This window comes from Sceloporus undulatus, chromosome 2, assembly GCF_019175285.1.
Source record: "Sceloporus undulatus isolate JIND9_A2432 ecotype Alabama chromosome 2, SceUnd_v1.1, whole genome shotgun sequence".
NCBI lineage: Eukaryota > Metazoa > Chordata > Lepidosauria > Squamata > Phrynosomatidae > Sceloporus > Sceloporus undulatus.
Window position 1 is genome coordinate 14,458,127 of NC_056523.1, and position 18,084 is coordinate 14,476,210.

Below are 18,084 nucleotides of genomic sequence, written 5' to 3' on the forward strand. Positions count from 1 at the left end.
TTTTCCTAAAACTGCTGAGTAAAATGTGATTTTGAAAAAAATCATATGAATGCCTAAAAGAAGCTCTTCCACTGTGAAACAGGGTGTACGCCATGTGTTCCGACAGAACTTGAAATGAAGTAAGTACGATTTTTTTCACCTGTGTAGACAACCACAAAGTCAATTAGGATGTTAGATCCCAAGCCAAATGCCACGGCTTATGCTTACTCAGTGAAATCACATGCTTATAAAGCACACACATCACTGACTGGAACTGTACACCATGAACCTCAGTTACAATCTGTTTGCTAATGTATGAAAGACTGTTTTTCCCCTCCCTCATCCACAATAGCATTGCAGGAACTCACATCAGGATCCAGTACCATGACCGTGTGAAATCCTCAAAGATCTTCATCCCAATATTTTTAGCATCGAGAGACTTTATCAGCTGGCTGCCAAGACAAGGAATTGAAAGGAGGCTATTAGAAGAGAATTCATGATTAGGCATATTAAGTGCATTGCTAAGCTAGAGAGTGCGGAAAAGGGAAGGAGGTAGATTGTGGTAGCCAGGTAATTTTATTGCAACAAAATCTTTGACAAGCAATAAAGACAAACAAATATAATCTAGGATCTCAAAGGCAATAGCCTTTTATCTTGCCAATGGAATTTAAAGTTTATTTCCTGGACTGAATCTCCCAGCACCCACATGGCCAGAAGGAAGGGCCAACCTGCATGAATAACCTCTTCATACCATCTGAACTGAGAACAAGAACAAAAAACTGCAGGCTTACGACTAACATCTTCAATTTTTAATTCCTCCCCTCCTGTATGGTTTTTAACACCTTGTGTGATGAAGAAGCCAGTGGAGATTGAAAAGCTCGCAACATGTATGATGTGCATAGTGTGCAGTTTGTTTGTCCCAATAAAGCTATCCCTGATTTTGGATTAAGAAGTATATTCTAAGATGTTACCCAGAATTTCGGGTACAGTATATATAATATATATAATACGCAAGGTTGGAGGTAGGACTGAAGAATGAGAGAAATCTGCAACAATTTGCTGCTGATAATGAAATTGTCCCTTGTCGGCACTTCCAGCATTTACTTCTGAAATTCTGGGATACTATGCAATACAGATGATCAGAAAGGCAATATTCTCCAAACTTGCTTTTGTTTTGAGATCTTTAGGAGAGACATTTCTCTTGATCCCATCATCCTCAAACAGATACTTATTGGGAATGCAAGAGAGGGCCTACTAAGTGACTGTTCCTATGATCCCCATCTCTCTTTCTAGAAGATTTTCATACCAGTGCTTACTGTGGGGTAATCATTCGGGGAGCAGCAATTTCCTATGAACGCAAAGTTTCAGTTCATAGGAAACTGCTGCTCCAAGTCCCTGCCATTTAGGAAGTGTGTCAGGCTTTCAGACACGCGTGCTTCCCTGACATTTTTTCTGACGTTTTAGCAGCACTTACCCCATGGTAAGCACTAGTATGAAAATCTTCCTAGACAGAAAAGGTACAGGGAGCATAAAAAAACTTCACTGACGGCCCCAAAGGCCATCCAGACCAATTCCCCACATGTGAAGACACATTCAAAGAACTCTCAACAGACAGCCATTCAGCCTCTGCTTAAAAACCTCCAAAGAAGGAGAATCCACTGCTCTCTGAGGAAATGTGTTTCACTGACAAACAGCTCTTACTGTCAGGAAGTTCCTCCTAATATTTAGGTGGAATCTCTTTGGCTATAGCTTGAATCCATTGCTCCAGGTCCTAGTTTCTGGAGCAACAGAAATAACTTTGCTACTTCTTCCATATGGCATCCCTTCAAATATTTAAACATGGTTATTGTATCATCTCTTAACCTTATCTTCTCAAAGACTAAATATGCCCAGCCCCATAACCTGCTCCTCATAGCACATGGTTTCCAGACCTTTCCCCATTTTGGTTACCCTCCTCTGGACAAGCTCCAGCTTGTCAATATCTCTCTTGAACTGTGGTGCCCAGAACCAGACACAATATTCCGAGTGACATCTGACCAAAGCAGAATAGAATGGTACTATTACTTCCCTCAATCTAGACATTACACCTCCAGTGATGCAACCTAGGATCACATTGGTGTTTTTAGCTGCTGCATCACACTGCTGACTCATATTCAGCTTCTGGTCCACTAAGACTCTCAGATCCCTTTCTCATGTACTGTTGTCAAGCCAGCTGTCACCCACTTCTATATCCGTGCATATTAGTTTGCCTAGAGAGGTTAGAGGCCTACAATTGACTGGGCCAAGAGTCTAACTAAAAAGGACTTACTCTGTACCAGATTTGATGTATTCAACAGTTTGATTTACTGTCATCCCACTCAAGGTAAAATTTTCAGCTTGAGAGACATCAAAAGTAGGAAAGCAGCGATTAAGGACTGTGTAAAGAAACAATAGAAAATCAGGAGTCATTCCGAAAAGGTTTGCATTAACATTTAAGAACTGTCCTAATTCTCTCTCTCTCTCTCTCTCTCTCTCTCTCATATGCACCCTTTTAAAATCCCAAGCCTCAAGGGAAAGGTTCAAAGATTTACTTTTTTTGCATCAGAATTTCTACAATTGTTCAGGAAATGTCCAGAGCTCTGCTCAGAGACAACTACAAAGGAGATTTTAATGCAATACTAATGGAATACTTAAATTCTGCTCCATTCTAAGCACCAGAGTTTTCCATAGCTGCATCTCCTCATTTCAGATCCCAACACCACCCATTTTAAAACATCTCTTGCATACAAACACAGGGCAGAAAATGAATTTTCCAGATACCAGGGTCAGCTTAAGACACAGCACTGAGTTGAGACAGCAAATAGCAACCCCACCCTCTGGTCCTAAGCGATGGTGAAAAGTACCTCAAACTAGCCACATTATTTTGGGAAACATCTTTCTTCATCCCTGCCAGTAAAACACAACGGTCATGAAGTAATAATAATTAGCTATCCTTTTATGACACCCAGAGACCTGACACACAGGACAGTGCTTCACTCGGTTGGTACCTGTTGGCTCAGGTACTATATTCTCTAATGTTTGCAATATTTAATAACCATCATCCACCTTTCTAATGGAGATATACACAGCTTGCCCAGTCAATCTTTCTCCTCACATTAACTCTGTAAAGTGGGTTAGACTGAGAACAGAGCCTGGCCCAAGATCAACCAGTGAGCTTCCCAACTGAATGGGAATTTGGATCTAAGGCTGCATCTGCACTGCAGAAATAATGCAGTTTGATACCACTTTAACTGCCATGGCTCAATGATATGGAATTATTATTTTTATATATATGTCTTTCTCCCAAAATGGAATTCAAAGCCGTTTGGAATTACTGGATTTATTGTCTTGTGAGAGATTTAGCTTTCTCTGTCATAATGCTCTGGTATCACAACAAAGGAGAAATCCCAGGATTCCATAGGATAGAGCCATGACAGTTAAAGTTGTGTCAGCCTGCATAATTTCTGCAACACAGATGCAGTCTAAGTCTGGCTGTAGCTGAACTGATTCCATCTTGTCTCAATTACTGAGTACTGTACATAATTATATCAGGAGAAAACACACAAGCACCTAGAACTTACATGTACAACCACAATCATATATAATAAAGATGTTCTTCTCAAAGGGTCCAGAAAACTCAGAACATCTCAAATAACCTCTTGCTCTCTTATTCCTACTGGAACAGAGCATGATAGACATCTCTGGGAAATGAAGAAGAATCTAAAGATGCTGTTCCTGGAAGCCTGCAGGAACAGCATCTCTCCTCTAAGGCAAGAAGGACTTGGTTTTAGTGTGTGTGTTTATGTATGTATACTTTTGTTAGTGTTGGTGTTGTTGGCGGTGGTAGTGGTGTATGCTTTCAAGTCATTTCTGACATGGCGACCCTATTACAGGGTTTTCTGGGGCTGAGAGTGTGTCACTTGCCCAAGGTCATCCAGTGGGTTTCTATGGCCAGGCTGGGATCCGAACTTTGGTCCCCAAAGTCCAATGGTCAGACCACTATGCCACACTGGCTTGCTCTCTCTGTGTGTTTAATATATATCTATTCCATTCTCCAGTGAATTTTTATACTAATATGATGTTTTTAAATTGGTTTTAATTTTTTTGTAATGTTTTTTTAATTTGTTGTTGTGGAAGCCACCTTGGGTCCCAGTGTGGAAGAAAGGTGGCATACAAATAAAGTAAATAAATATAATCATAAAATACAGTGGGTCCTTGCAATCTACTGGGGTTTGGTTTCAGGACTCCCCCCCATGGAAACAAAAATCCATGGATGCTCAAGTCCCATTATATACAACGGCATAGTAAAATGGTGTCCTTTATATAAAATGGCAAAATCAAGCTTTACTTTTTGGAATATATATTATTTTTGAATATTTTCAAGGCACAGATGTTTGAATCCATGGATAAAAAAAAATCTGTGGAGATGGAGGGATGACTGTAATTTCTGGTCACTTTCAGTTTTGTAAAACTGCAAACCAAACAATTTTAAGTGTGTGCATGTTCTTGTACATGTCTCTCTGTGAGAGAGAATGGCCCATGTTGGTTTCCAGGAGGGCAAAGATTGCCCCTGGACTTGGGGAGGTTGCCCACCCCAGCTTTAAAAGTTATAGAAAACAGATTTCTATGAGTGCTGCTTTTCCATTTGCAGCTCACAGAAGAAGGGAAGAATAGTACCTAACAGCATTTTTTTAAAAAGCTAGCAAAAGCATTAGCAGGATGGATCTGGAGCTGGCAATCCCTGAAAAACTCGCTGTGGCTGCAGTCAGCACTTACTTGGTTTAGTTGGGAGCGTGTATTCAGGACAAAGTCCTCTGTTGAGAATTTCTTTTGCAGTCTGGGAAGAAAATGAAAAGTTTATCTGGTTTGCTGGTGCAGATAGGAATGACACTTCTGCAGAGAAGACCATAGGAAAGTGTACAACTGATGTCACAGAAGTTATGAGCCTGCATGCCCTAAAGGCACCAGATCCCACCTGATCTTGGAAGCTAAGCAGGATCAATCCTGATTAGTACCTGGATGGGAGACCAATGAATCCCAGGTGCTGTAGACTCTGTTTCAGAGGAAGGAACTAGCAAAACTACCTCTGAGTATTCCCTGCCTAAGAAAACCCTATGAAATTCATGGGGTAGCTATAACTTGCCAAGCATACACACACATGGTAGCATAAGCTGTTACTTTTGTGCCGCATCCAAAACATCTGGATCTTTATTTTATATCTCATCTAACTAGGAAAATCCACAAAAGACAATGGTGCTAGGAAAGCCTCAGAGATATGAGTACCTGGATTAGAATTCATTGCATTGAACTGTTTGTTGTGGTGTATTACATTGAACTGTTTGTTGTGGTGATGGTGTGTCTTCAAATTCTTCCCAACTTATGGCGACCCTATCATAGGGTCTTCTTGGGAAGAGTTGTTCAGAGTAAGTTTGCCACTGCCTTCCCCTGATTGTACCAATAGGATTATTCCATTTACAGTAACCCCAAGAAGTTAAATTTAATGGTGAACCCAGATGGTTAAATTCCTCCAGAACTGGAACCAAACCAGGAATGGGAGGAATAAATAGTTTAAAAAACAAACACAATTTTTTGTTGCTGTTTAAACCATTCTGGTTTTTGGTTTTGTTTGCAAATATAGGACTAAATAAATGGATGTCATATTGAAGATGGAGCAATCTTGTTTTCTACTGCTCCAGAGAATAGGAGATGGAGCAATGGGTGTGAAGTGCAGGAAAAATAGATTCCAACTCAACATTAGGAAGTTCCTAACAGTAAGAGCTGTTTGATAGTGGAAGATGCTGCCTTAGAAAGCAGTGGAGTCTCCTTCTTTGGAGGTCTTTAAACAGAGGCTGGAGGGCCATCTGATTGTTGTTTCCTGCATGGTAGAATGGAGTTGGACTAGATGGCCTTTGAAGTCCCTTCCAACTCTATGGACTTTATCACATGGGGACAATTGGAAGTATAAACAGGGATTATCCCGTGAAAATTGCACATTCACAATTAAGATTTTCACACAACATTGCAATTAAATGGCCATTATCCTGGGAATATCCCATGAATATTGTGCAATTGTGATAAAGCTTTTCTAATGATGTCGCATTGAAAAGCTATTAAATTGCTATTAATCCACGAATAACCAGGCAATAAACAGCAACAAATCATTCACAGCAAAATCCCAAAAATGCTTTCTTGCTGTTTATTGCCTGGTTATTCCCTGTTTATTCCCGGGATAATGGCTCTTTTATTGTGTTGTGTCTGAAAATCTTAATTGCGATTTAATAGTAATTGCACAATTTTCATGGGATAAACCCCGTTTAAACTTCCAATTTTACTCTATGTGATAAAGTCCTATGACTATCACCAGAACTCATCCTCAACTATTACCAAAACCTTTTATTCCGCCTTGGAAAGTTATTTCCAAATCAAGACTGAATAATGGGGTTTGGTGACATTTAAAAAAAAACACAAAATTCCTCTGAGTATTTCATTGAATCATTGATTTGGAAAAGACCTCAAGGGCCATCAAGTCCAACCAAATTTTGCCATGCAGGAAGGTACTATCAAAGCACCCAAGATACTTACTGAAATTTTAAGTCCCACATAGGGTCAAAGCACTGGGAAATTTTAAGTCCCAAAGCATACTTATTGAAACTTAAAGTCCCACATGGAGACAAAGCAAAACCTCAAGGATGGTGATGTCAGTAAGGTTAAGGGAAGGCAAAGATCCAAGGCAGCGTAGCCAAAAGTGCAAACTGCTCCCCCAACACACCAGACTGGTATTCTGAAGGTCAATACGTGGCTGGCACAACATCTGGTTCCATATTTGTGAAGGAGGCTCAGAAATGGCAGCAACAAAAACACTTGGAGGCACGGCCCAGAATTTTTCTGTACAGGATGAGACACAAATCTGGAGAAAAGAAGAATGTGAAATAAACATGGTTGGAATGGGGAAAGTATGTAGTCTTGAGCTTCTTTTCAGAGACCCTGAAACGCCGTAGGAAAAGATTGCCCCCAAATTGCCCAAACCGTGACAAAATGGCACAAAGCTACGGTGGGTTTTACTTTTATTGTGCTCTATCACCACAACCACTAGCAGAACACCAAATGAAGGCTGCCTGGATCCTGAACTAGACTAGACTTTGTTTACTGAATTTCTATTTCTCATGGAGCTGTTTCAGACACAGGAAAGCATTAAGCGATAAATTTAACAGACTAAAAAAATATCAACTTTGATGTTTGTTGATTGATGTTTGTGATGTTTGATCACTTGATCATAATAACTCTCTCTATATAAATTAAAACACTGCTTTTAAGACATTAACAAAATTTAAGACACATGAAGTGCGTATTAAAAATAGCACCTCTATGATTATGATTATAGGATCATACAGAATATAGGAGTTAATTGGGACATCATCAGATCATGTAGTATGTTTTCAAGTAGTGTCACTTTCTGTAATAGAATCACAACAGCACAATTACAAAAACTGACATTACTGGAACATGCCTCATTATCTGATTGACACCTCATTGATTCCTAGGTTCTTGAATAGAATCTGAATCACTGGGGATCCAAAATGGGAATCAGCAACATCTGGTAGACACTGAAATGGAGAGTAATGATGATGGTGGTAAGCTACAAAAACAGTCAGTGGCTCATGGGTCTTGTGTTCCCTACCCGACCTATATCTTACCTGCGTCGTAGGGCACTGCAATCCATTCATTGCCGCTGCGAGGACATTCAGACCCGTGGCACATTTGATAATGTTGAAGTACAGCAAGAAAGGTTTGTTGCTGCAAACAGAGAGAGCAAGATAAATACAGTTGGCCCTCCTTATCCACAGTTTTTTTTATCCACAGATTCAAGCATCCATGGCTTGAAAACATTTTTAAAAAGTATAAATTCCAAATACAGTACCAAATCTTGATTTTGCCATTATATAGAGGGGAGACCATTTTGCTATGCACATGTATTTAATGGGACTTGAGCATCCATGGATTTTGTTATCCATGGGGGATCTTAGAACCAAACCCCAGTGGATAACAAAGACTGACTGTAAATTTAAAGTTCAGAAATACCACTCCCATCCTCCCTCCAAAATGTAGGAAATTGGGGAGTATATTATGCAGGTACACAGTTCACAGAACAGATGCCAAATTCCAATGGAGGCTCCCTCCTAGAGATAACGGCAGCTTTGGTGGAAGCAGGGGAATGTTTTCCAAGGATCCCATTCACACTATACAGTTACAGCACTTTGACTCTACTTTGACCGCATCCTATAAAATTCTGGGATTTGCAGTTTGGGGAGGAGCATATAGAATTCTAAGGCAGCGATCTCTAGCATCTACCCAAACTACATGTCCCAGGATTCCACAGGACACAGCTAATATGACAATAACACATGACCCTGTTATTGTGCTATTATCCCATTTTAACTGCTATGCTGTCTCCTTTGGAATCCTGGGATTCATCATTAAAGGAGCGCTATAAGATTCTCAGTCAGAGACCTCTTAGGTTTCACTAAACTACAAACCCCAGAATGCCACAGGAAGCAGCCACGACAGTTAAAGTGGAATAATAGTGCTGTAACAGTGTAGGGTGATACAATCAAAAGGTAACTTCACTTCCACTTCTCATGTACTGTGGCTCAACCCACCTCCCTGACCTCTGTTTTCTTTAGTTGAGGAAAACAGCTTGTGTTAACACCACAGCTTAGAAAAGTTACTTTGGGGACCAGAATTCCCTCCAGTGGCTATGCTAACAGTGGGATTCTGGGAGATGTTCTCCAAAATGTAATTCCTCCAAGGCCTGGTCAACAGCCATTAAAAACCTCTGAGAAAAAACATGACTTCCGTGCCATCCAGCCATGTAAAGAAAAGACCCATATAGGTAGGAACACAAAAATGTAATTTAAATGGTGTGATAGAGAGTTGAAATAAAGCCAGTGTGGCATCATGGTTTTGGTGTTGGACTATGACTCTGGGGACCAGGGTTCGATTCCCAGCTCAGCCGTGAAAACCATTCGGTGACCTTGGACAAGTCACACTCTCTCAGCCTCAGCGGAAGGCAAAAGCAAATCTTCCAAGAAAGCCCCATGAGAGGGCTGCCTGAGGGTATGAGAAATTACTTGAAGGCACACAACAACAAGAGAGCTGCAACAGCACATTACACAAAAGAGAAGACCATAGACAAAACAGAAAAGTGGGGGGAAGTAAAAGGGAAAATGGGGGCAAAAAGGAAAAAAAAAGCAGGGAAAGTGATGACAAAAAAGCAGGAAAAAGAAAATGAGATTCCAACTGACCAGGCCAAGCTATATAAGCAAAGCCACTCTCATCTTTGGGAAATCATTAAAGCTGCTCCCTGCAGAAACAGAGGTCTTTATCACATGGGAATAACCAGCAAACAAATCATTCATGGAGAAATCCCACAAATTACTTGTTGCTGGTTATTCCTTGTTTATTCCCAGGACAAGCCCTCTCTAATTGCGATGTGTGTGATAATCTTAGCCACAATAACACAACTTTCCCTGGATAATGCCTACTGAATCCCCTGATTTCCCCCGTGTGATAAAGTCCAGAGCCACTTCCTCTGGTTCCCCTTCCTCTCCCCAAAACCCACCGGTTGACACCAATTCCACAATAGGATCCAGTTGAATTCCTGGGATAAATAACCTGCCGAGGGTCACCATAAACCCAGGCTAACATAAAGAGAAGAGAGAGAGAAAAGAAAATTAGTATACACTTAAAATGTTATGCAAGAGTTGCAGTGTGAGGTACTGGTTAAAGTGTCAGGCTAAGCCTGGAGATCGACATGGAAAGGTTGCAAACAGCACATATACGTCTTATGAACATATTTAAAATCATCCAGAAATAATTAGACTCTTCTCCAAAATGATCTTAGAACATTACAAATTATAAGGTCTTCCACCCCTTTTGAATATTGTTATTGTTTGCATTGGTTATTCACAAGGGAAAAACCAGTGCTTTGAGACCATGGCTGCATCTGCACTGTAGAAATAATGCAGTTTGACACTGCTTTGACTGCTCTTCACTTCTGCCAGTGCTGGGAGATAATTTGCTTTCAGAATTAAGTTCATGCAAATAAAACTATTTTTGTAAATTCACTGATCATATGTATTTTGCATGGCTGGGCTTCCCTACTGTGAAAGCATAATATTTTCCTTGCTTCTTATTTCCTGTTAAAGGGAAAGCAGGCTGTCAAATATCCCAGCTTGACTCCACCATTCTCACCTGACCTTATTTTATCTTAACTATGCCAACATGTGTTTTGAATGGCAGATAGAGAAATGTTCCAAGAAACTGAAGTCTCCACATTTGTAGTGTGGGAGAGGTAGAAGATGTTTCATACAATTGATTATATTGCCATCTTAACCAAAACCCCAGAAAGAGATCCTTGGGTTAGATTTTGGTTTCCTTACAGGGTGAGAGCTCTGACAAAAAACCATGATGGTTGCTATCAGACTGTGATCCATATGTCACACATAACGCAGCCTTATTTGCTAAGGCTGGTAAAAGTATTTGAAATATATTGTTACATTTTGTGCGGCAAATTTAGCAATCTGACTTTTTGCTAGAATGTACAAGTACATGTTTGTATGTATATTTTGAATGGATTTTAGTGAATTTCAAAAATGCGTAATGGCTTTTAGTCAAATACAATAAATAAATAATTGACTGACGGACCTGGCCTTATCTCTAAGCTGTGACATTTTCAATGCTACTTACCCACAATTCCCACTACAATGTAACCAGCGATAAAAACCGTGAAAAGGACACAGCAAATAATATCTGTGCAGCTCCTAGAAAAAAAGGCACAGTGAGGTCAGTCCACACATACATCACCACTACTACTAACAACACCACTCATATCTACCGCCCCCAACATTACTAGAGCTTGAAAAAGTTACTTTTTGGAAAACTGCTCTCCAAATTCTCCAGCCAGCATGGCTACTGGTTATACTGTCTGGGGGATTGTAGCACAAAAGGTAACCTTTCTAAACTCTCCTCCTTCCTGGAGAGCTTAAATTTCTTTCAAGCATCAGAACTAGCAAAAGTAAAAACAATTTTTAAAAAAAGTTCATTTCCATTCATCTTTCCATATTACAATGGGCTATTACCTTTTCTGGATAGGACCGCGAAAAGAGGGATCATATTTACACTTCTCCCCTGGTGAGAGAGGGAGAGAGAGAAGATTAAAACGTAGAACAAAACTTAAGTCAGAACCACCATGTCCTTCCGTTGAAAGGCTGCTTGCACATTGAAAAAATCTAGGACAAAAACTTGCATAAAATTTTCATGCACTAACTTTATATGGATAGATACAAATGTGCTCCTAATTCAAACAAAAAATACATCACTTCTCACCATGGGCAGGGAAGCCTATGACTAGTAGGTGATTTGTGTGTGCCAGCTCAATCTGCTATCGGCGAGACTAATATTTGATGGGCAACCAAAAGATCTATATTTGCTCTCCTTTCTTAGGATTTCCTTTATCTCTTACCCAGAACTGGATTTGAACCACCATTCAAAGAGAGGATACCTCAAGACAGAGGACTGTCACTTGTCCTCCCCTGTTCTTCAGATGTAACCAGTCAAGTCACTTGTGGTTACCCCTAGAAAAGGGGACTCCTGGATTTCTCAGGGGAGAACTTGAGTAGAATGGATTCCCTTTGAAACATGTTTTGTTGCCACAGACCCTCAAGACTGATTGGAAACCATAAGGTGCATCAAATACTGTACTTACTAGACACGTCCATATGGGACGGCTAGGACTACTTGTTGTTCCATATGCATTCAAGACACAGGAGAAAGAGGCAGGGAAGATGAGCAATCCCTCTGGAGAGCACAGAAGTGGCAGCAGCAACGGCTAGCAAAGTGGGGAGAGAAGGGGCTCTCCCCTCCATTGCTCACCCAGGTTGCCTTCCAGGATTCCTTGCCTCTGCTGTGCCCAGTGCCTCCACCTGCACCCCAGATGTGGTAGAAAGACGCAGGCAGGGCAGTCGGGTGAGTAGGGAAAGAGGCAATGAAAGCGAGCAAGCCATTATTATTATTATTATTATTATTATTATTATTATTATTATTTCTTACCCACCTCTCCCCATGGATCAAGGTGGGGAACAACAAGAAATCAACAATTAAAACAGTTAAAAAGCATTACAGTAGACCCTCCATGTTCACTGAGATTAGGGGCATAGGACCCCTGTGAAAATGAGGGGGGGGGGGGAAATCTCAAATAAAAAAAACACTGTTTTTTTTTACCTGAGAGAATATCTCTCTATGAATCTCTAAGTCTTCCAGGACCACTCTGTGGTCAACGTCTGCCAGAAGCTGACTACAGAACTCCACAAGAGGACCTACAAACGCCTAGAGAAGTGTTCTCTCCAGGAATCTGTAGGTCTTCCAGTGTGACTTTTGGCAAAGTTGACCACAGAGTTGCACTGGAAGATCTAGAGATTCCTAGTGAGAACATATTAATCAAATCCATGAATAACCAAACCCACGAATAACCAAAGCCACAAAAGCCAAACCCACAAATATAGAGGGCCGACTGTAACTAAAATATGCAACAACTTAAAAGGACAAATAAGACATACACATTTTAAAACAGTTCAGACCAGGGCTTCTCTTCCCACCGTTTGTCTCAGCCACCTCTATGTGCCTTATCACACTAGCAGGCAAACAGGATTTAAACAAGAGTTAACTAGAGAAAACCAGGAAACGTTGTGTGATAAACTTCAGGCAATTCCTGGTTTTCTCTAATTTAACTCTCGTTTAAATCCTGTTTGCCCACTAGTGTGATAAAGCAGTATGACTCCTTCCCTCTGCTGCCCTGGAAAGAGGCAGGGCAGGTGGGTAGTTAGAATAAGAGACAGGGAGGCCTGTGAGCCTCCTGCCTTGTGGTCCCACGGATTCCCAGTGAGACCACTGAGGATCCCCAGGGGTCCACAGACTACAGGTAAAGAACCGCTGCTCTAGAACATCAGGGGGAAAATAGATTTATTGTTGGTGCAGTTGTGGTACAATGGAAACAATGGACTCCATGTGATTCTGTTGTGCAACAATGGTAACTTTTTGATATGGAATAAATGACTTTTTGAAGAAACAAACTCACCAAGAACTACATTCCAAAATTATTAACAATATTCAAGGGGGAAAAGTAAAAGTTTTGCACAAAGAGCCTATGTTTAGAGTTAGAAATTGGTTAGAAATTGCAAGAACATGGAATACACAGAAAGATTTTCCATTCTAACACTGCTTAGACTTTGTGGAGGAGTTGTTCTCCCTGAAGAAAAACTGAGTACCCAGATTGTTGGGGGCAATTAGCTTACAGTTGTAAACTGCTTAGACACTGTTAGTTCAGTATGATGAATATATAAATGAAGCTGTTTTGTTTTGTATTATGGAATCTGAATAGCTAAAAGGGAAATAAAAGGAGCCAGGTCCTTTTAGTTCAATAACTGAACAACAGTCATCATATGGTCCATCATCACGGCAACTAACATTTTGGGTTCCATCTTTTTAATACATTTATGCAGTTAAAAGGACTACTGAGTGATCATTTTTGGATGGAGATAAATTTAAAAACAATGCTTGTATTGTTTGGCCAACAATATTGCCAGGATTTTGTTTTGGTTTTCTTCTTTTCTTTGCTGGTTACAGTATATTTCTTTGTTAATTTTTACTATCATAAATATTTTAAAGTGTTTTTAAAAATAAAGGTGGGCTGGTGAATAGGCCTTACACTGTGAACTAGGAACTACTAGGAACACCCATCCCTGGTGTAGATATGAAGTAATTTCAGAAAGGGGGAAAAGAAAAAGAACAATTTCAGCTGTCCCGAAACAGAGTGGATTGAATCCACTAGGTTGGGAATGAGCGTTTCTGTGTTTGCATGTCCATGTTCAATGACAATGCTAATACCGTGAAGTCATTCAGTCTGATTTCCAGAGATAAGAGATAAGCAGGGAGACAGTGCAAGAGGCTATAAAAACGTTCAAACAGGAAATAACCAAACACCAGGGAAACAAATTCAGGGAGAAAGTACATCAGGTGCTTTGCTCTGGAATTCTAAAACATCACATTTGTACATGGCAAATTTCTTCCTGGAATTATGTCATCAGTGGATTATGATTCCATAAAGAAATTAGCAAAACTGTGTCAGGCAGAACAACAAAATGGTGCCGTTTCCCTCCAGTTAAGCTATCACCCAGTATCCAAGGCAAAGTGAGCCAGTGGGGTGCAGTGGTTGAAACAGTGGCATCACTAACGTTGGTGGCACTTGGTGCAGTAAGTCATGGTGTCCCCCGCCCCCACTGACCTCATCCCATCCCATACAGAAACCTTATTAATGTTTTTGGTACTATTGTTACTGTTATATTGTAATTCTCATATATCACCAGATGTAATGGCAATAGTTGTGACATAAACAGCTAGCAAAATTAAAATTATGCCTTTAAATTACGGAATCATATGCACAGAATAAATGTGTTTATATATACATAGTGTCATGCGGCGAAAGTGACTCTTCAGTAAAATGTGATATTTTTAAGGGGAAAATTAAAATGTAACTTTTAAATTTTTTTAATTTAATTTCTGAAATTTGAAATTTTTAATTAAAAAAAACTTGGCCCTCTCCTTTCTCCTCCCACTGAGCCTCACCCCATTCACACCATCTCTTCACCATTTTAAAGAGATACAGGTGAATGCCAGAGCCTGTTTCTGTCAAAATGCAGATACTGGAGGAGCAGTGGTGTCACCCCTCTGCCCAGTGTGGTCCACACCCCCTGCAGCCCTCCAGTGAAGCCACTGGGTTGGAGAGTTGGAGTAGGAGTCTGAGAGACCAGGGCCCAAATCCTCAGAAATCCACTGAATAACTTTGGGCAAGTCTTACTGTCTAATCCTAAATGGAAGGTAAGGGAACACCGAATAAATCTTGCCAAGAAAACCTTAGGATAGAGTCACTGTACATTGGTGCTGATCTGAGAAACACATTAATCTCAACAACTTTTAGTTTAATGTGTTTTTCAAATCAACTCCAATTTACAGCTGGAGCCAGTGGTTTGAGTGTGAGTCACCTATGACTCTGGATATCAAGGTTTGAATCCCTGCTTGGCAATGTCAACCCATTGGGTGATCTTGGGCAAGTGATACGAAGAAATTTGCCAAGGAAACCCCATGATAGAGTCATCTTAGGTCACCATAAGTTGGAAACAACTTGAAGGCATACAATAACAAACAATAACAAAGTTGGAGTTGATTTGAAAAACATATTAACCTCAACAACATAATAGCCATAGTAGACAATCCTAAAAACATTTCTTCTCATTTCTGGCGGTGGTAAAATTATAAGAGCAAAATAATTAACCTAGCAACGTGCTTTCCTTTCATGACACCCAAATCTGCTGTCTGACATGGTTGACACTTGATCTCAGAACAGGACTCGTACTTTTTCAGAGACACAAGTCACACATTCTCAGCCCTCAGAAAACTCCATGACACAGTCACCTTAGAGTCGCCATAAGTCAGAAATGACTTGAGAACACACAGTAACAAAGTGCACTTTTGGCGAAGTACTGTACTGGGCTGAGAATTGTCTCTATTTTATTTACTTTTTAAATTCAGACTCTCTGCTTTGGCTACAATGTGTTCCTCATTCACTGTAAACACTGCATCATAATTTTTCTTCCTTTTCCTTCTCGCAGTTTCTACTGAGACTGTCTGTGTATTTTGTATTGCACTTTGTCAGCTTTGGATGTTTCAGTGAAAAACTTGGAAAGTTGGAAAACTTGCCATTTGGAACTCCCATAATCCCCCAGTCAGTATGACGCATAAAACTTGCATTCCCAAAGTCTCTCTGCCTTCCATGCCATATACCATAGGACACTGAAATGTTAGTTGCCAGAGTGAACCTAAGGTTGTCAAACTCAACGTTTTCCCTAGTTTCACCCAGATTCTAGGTATACCATCTGTTTGGGTCCTCATCTGGCCTAGCATGCTAGCTTTCGCTAGCTTTCTCCTCCTTGCAGAAGCTGAGATATGGGGCAAAATGTGGAAGCATTCTTCTGTGAAACTGTTCTGTGAGAAACAAAAGTCTGCCTCTGCTTTTCAAGCACAAGGTAAGGGAGAGGAAGCCATGCAGGGAAGTTTTGCAAGGACAGGAGTTGAGGCGAGGAAAAGGATAAGGAAGGGAGAGTGAACTGCACAAGTGGTGGCGTGCAAGAAGCAAGAGAAGCATTGCGAGGGTTATTCTGGGATGACCCCAAAGTATTCTGATCTCAAATTCCTCCTGTTACCAGCCTGTACTCTTTCTACAACGATGATGGCTGCCTTCCTATGAGATATCCATTCAGTACCCAGCACCACTGCTGAAGGTCACAACAAGGAACTCGGTGAAGTTACCCATGTTGGGTACCTTGTTCTGATCTCAAAGTGATTTGTAGGCCTGGACGATGCGTCAAGCAGTCAAAGGGACCATGTGGGAAGGCAGTCACTAGCCATCACTGTGGAGGGAGTCCTAAACCTGGAGTAACAGGTAAGGTTTTAAAATTTACCTTAAGGGGAAGAAAGGATGTGTTGGGTGTGGGTGCTATACAACAGTCTGTGCCCAATTTGGGGTTTTGGCCCTGTGTCATGTAAAGGGGATGCAGCAAATCCAGAAAGAATTCAAAGTAAATAACCCATGTAGACAAGGCCTGAGTAGTGCAAGCAGCGGAGTGTGAGAAAGAAGAGAAGTGCATTGTAAGGGTGCAAGGTGAGGAGAGAGAGGGAGTAGGAGAGGAGGAAGATCAAGCACTTTCCAGTGGAAGGAAAGAAGGGAGGGAGGGAGTTGGAAGGAAGGGAGAATGAACAGTGTGAGCAGCAGAGTGCAAGAATTAAGGGTCTGTAAAATGTTTGCTGAGGAGCAGTGGTGACCAGTGGTGTTCCTAGCACTGCTGTCATATGGTGTGGGTGCCAGGGGTACGGCGGTGGTGGCCTGCCTTGCCCTCCCAACCACCCAAGGACCAGCCATGAGCCAGCCAAGGCAAAGGGAAGGTGAGGGGCAGACACATGCACTCTCCCCCATTCCCGAATGCCTTGGCTAGCTTGGACAAGCTAGCCAAGTCATCAGGGAAGGTGGGGATGCAGACATGCTCACCATCCTTCTCTGCTGCTTGTCTTCCTCAGCAGCAGAGAAAGGGTGGCTGCCAGCCACCTCCCCACAAAGCGAGGAAGACTGAACTAAGTGTCACCCTTCTTCTAAGGTGTCACCTGGTGCAATCCACACACCCCACATTCCCTTAGTGATGCCACAGGTGGTGGCCCAGGGTGACATGGTAAATCTCATGACCAATCAGAGATTTGCTGTTGGGTCTCTCCGTTTCATGTCCAGTGCTTCAAATATTACTCTCTCATTGATCATCTCGGATTAGGTGCAACTGTAAAAATCGTATGAAGATTAAAACACAGTGGGAGAAAAAAGATATAGAACAATTCATGTGCTAAATTTGCATAATTATAGTAATCTGCATAGTGCAGTCAGCCCTCCGTATCCACGGATCCTGCATCCATGTATTCAATAAGCCATAGCTTTCATTCTCTCATATATATATATATATATATATATATATATATATATATATATAATTTCAAAAAGCAAACCTCGATTTTGACACTTTATATAAGGGACACCATTTTAGGTCACAACTGTATTTAATGGGACTTTAGCAGCCACTCATTTTGGAAGTCATGGAACCAAACCACTGTGGATACCAAGCACCCACTGTATACAAATTATATGCCCAGATTCAATGAGGTGAAATATGGCAACCCTAGCATAGCCCTAACGTTCTGTAGAGGGCATGATAAGTCAGAATGGGATATGTTGTAATCAGAGTGGTGGCAGCACTTTCTCCAACTTTCCTATCTATACCAACCCAATATTTCCCTTTGGAGATTATCACATGCAGTAAGGATGGATCGCTTCCATCCTTACCCTGTTTTGAAGTTGTCCTTATAGCTCCCCTGTCCTTTTCAGATGATGTTGCGTTTATCCCGTCCTTCTCCTGTCAGTGACCCCATCATTGTATT

At 41.0% G+C, this 18,084-nt stretch overlaps 1 protein-coding gene across 1 annotated transcript in view; it reads right to left on the reverse strand.

Annotated features, from left to right (window-relative positions):
* The window catches only part of SLC44A4 (solute carrier family 44 member 4), a 54,991-nt gene that overhangs the window by 18,398 nt on the left and 18,509 nt on the right, over window positions 1-18,084 (reverse strand). Inside the window, exons 2-9 of the mRNA XM_042449105.1 lie at window positions 11,136-11,184; window positions 10,744-10,817; window positions 9,617-9,695; window positions 7,692-7,791; window positions 6,767-6,904; window positions 4,774-4,834; window positions 2,288-2,393; window positions 348-431 (exon numbers count right to left, since the gene is read on the reverse strand). Of these exons, the coding sequence (XP_042305039.1) occupies window positions 348-431; window positions 2,288-2,393; window positions 4,774-4,834; window positions 6,767-6,904; window positions 7,692-7,791; window positions 9,617-9,695; window positions 10,744-10,817; window positions 11,136-11,184 (691 nt within the window). The remainder of the gene's footprint in view (window positions 1-347; window positions 432-2,287; window positions 2,394-4,773; window positions 4,835-6,766; window positions 6,905-7,691; window positions 7,792-9,616; window positions 9,696-10,743; window positions 10,818-11,135; window positions 11,185-18,084) is intronic.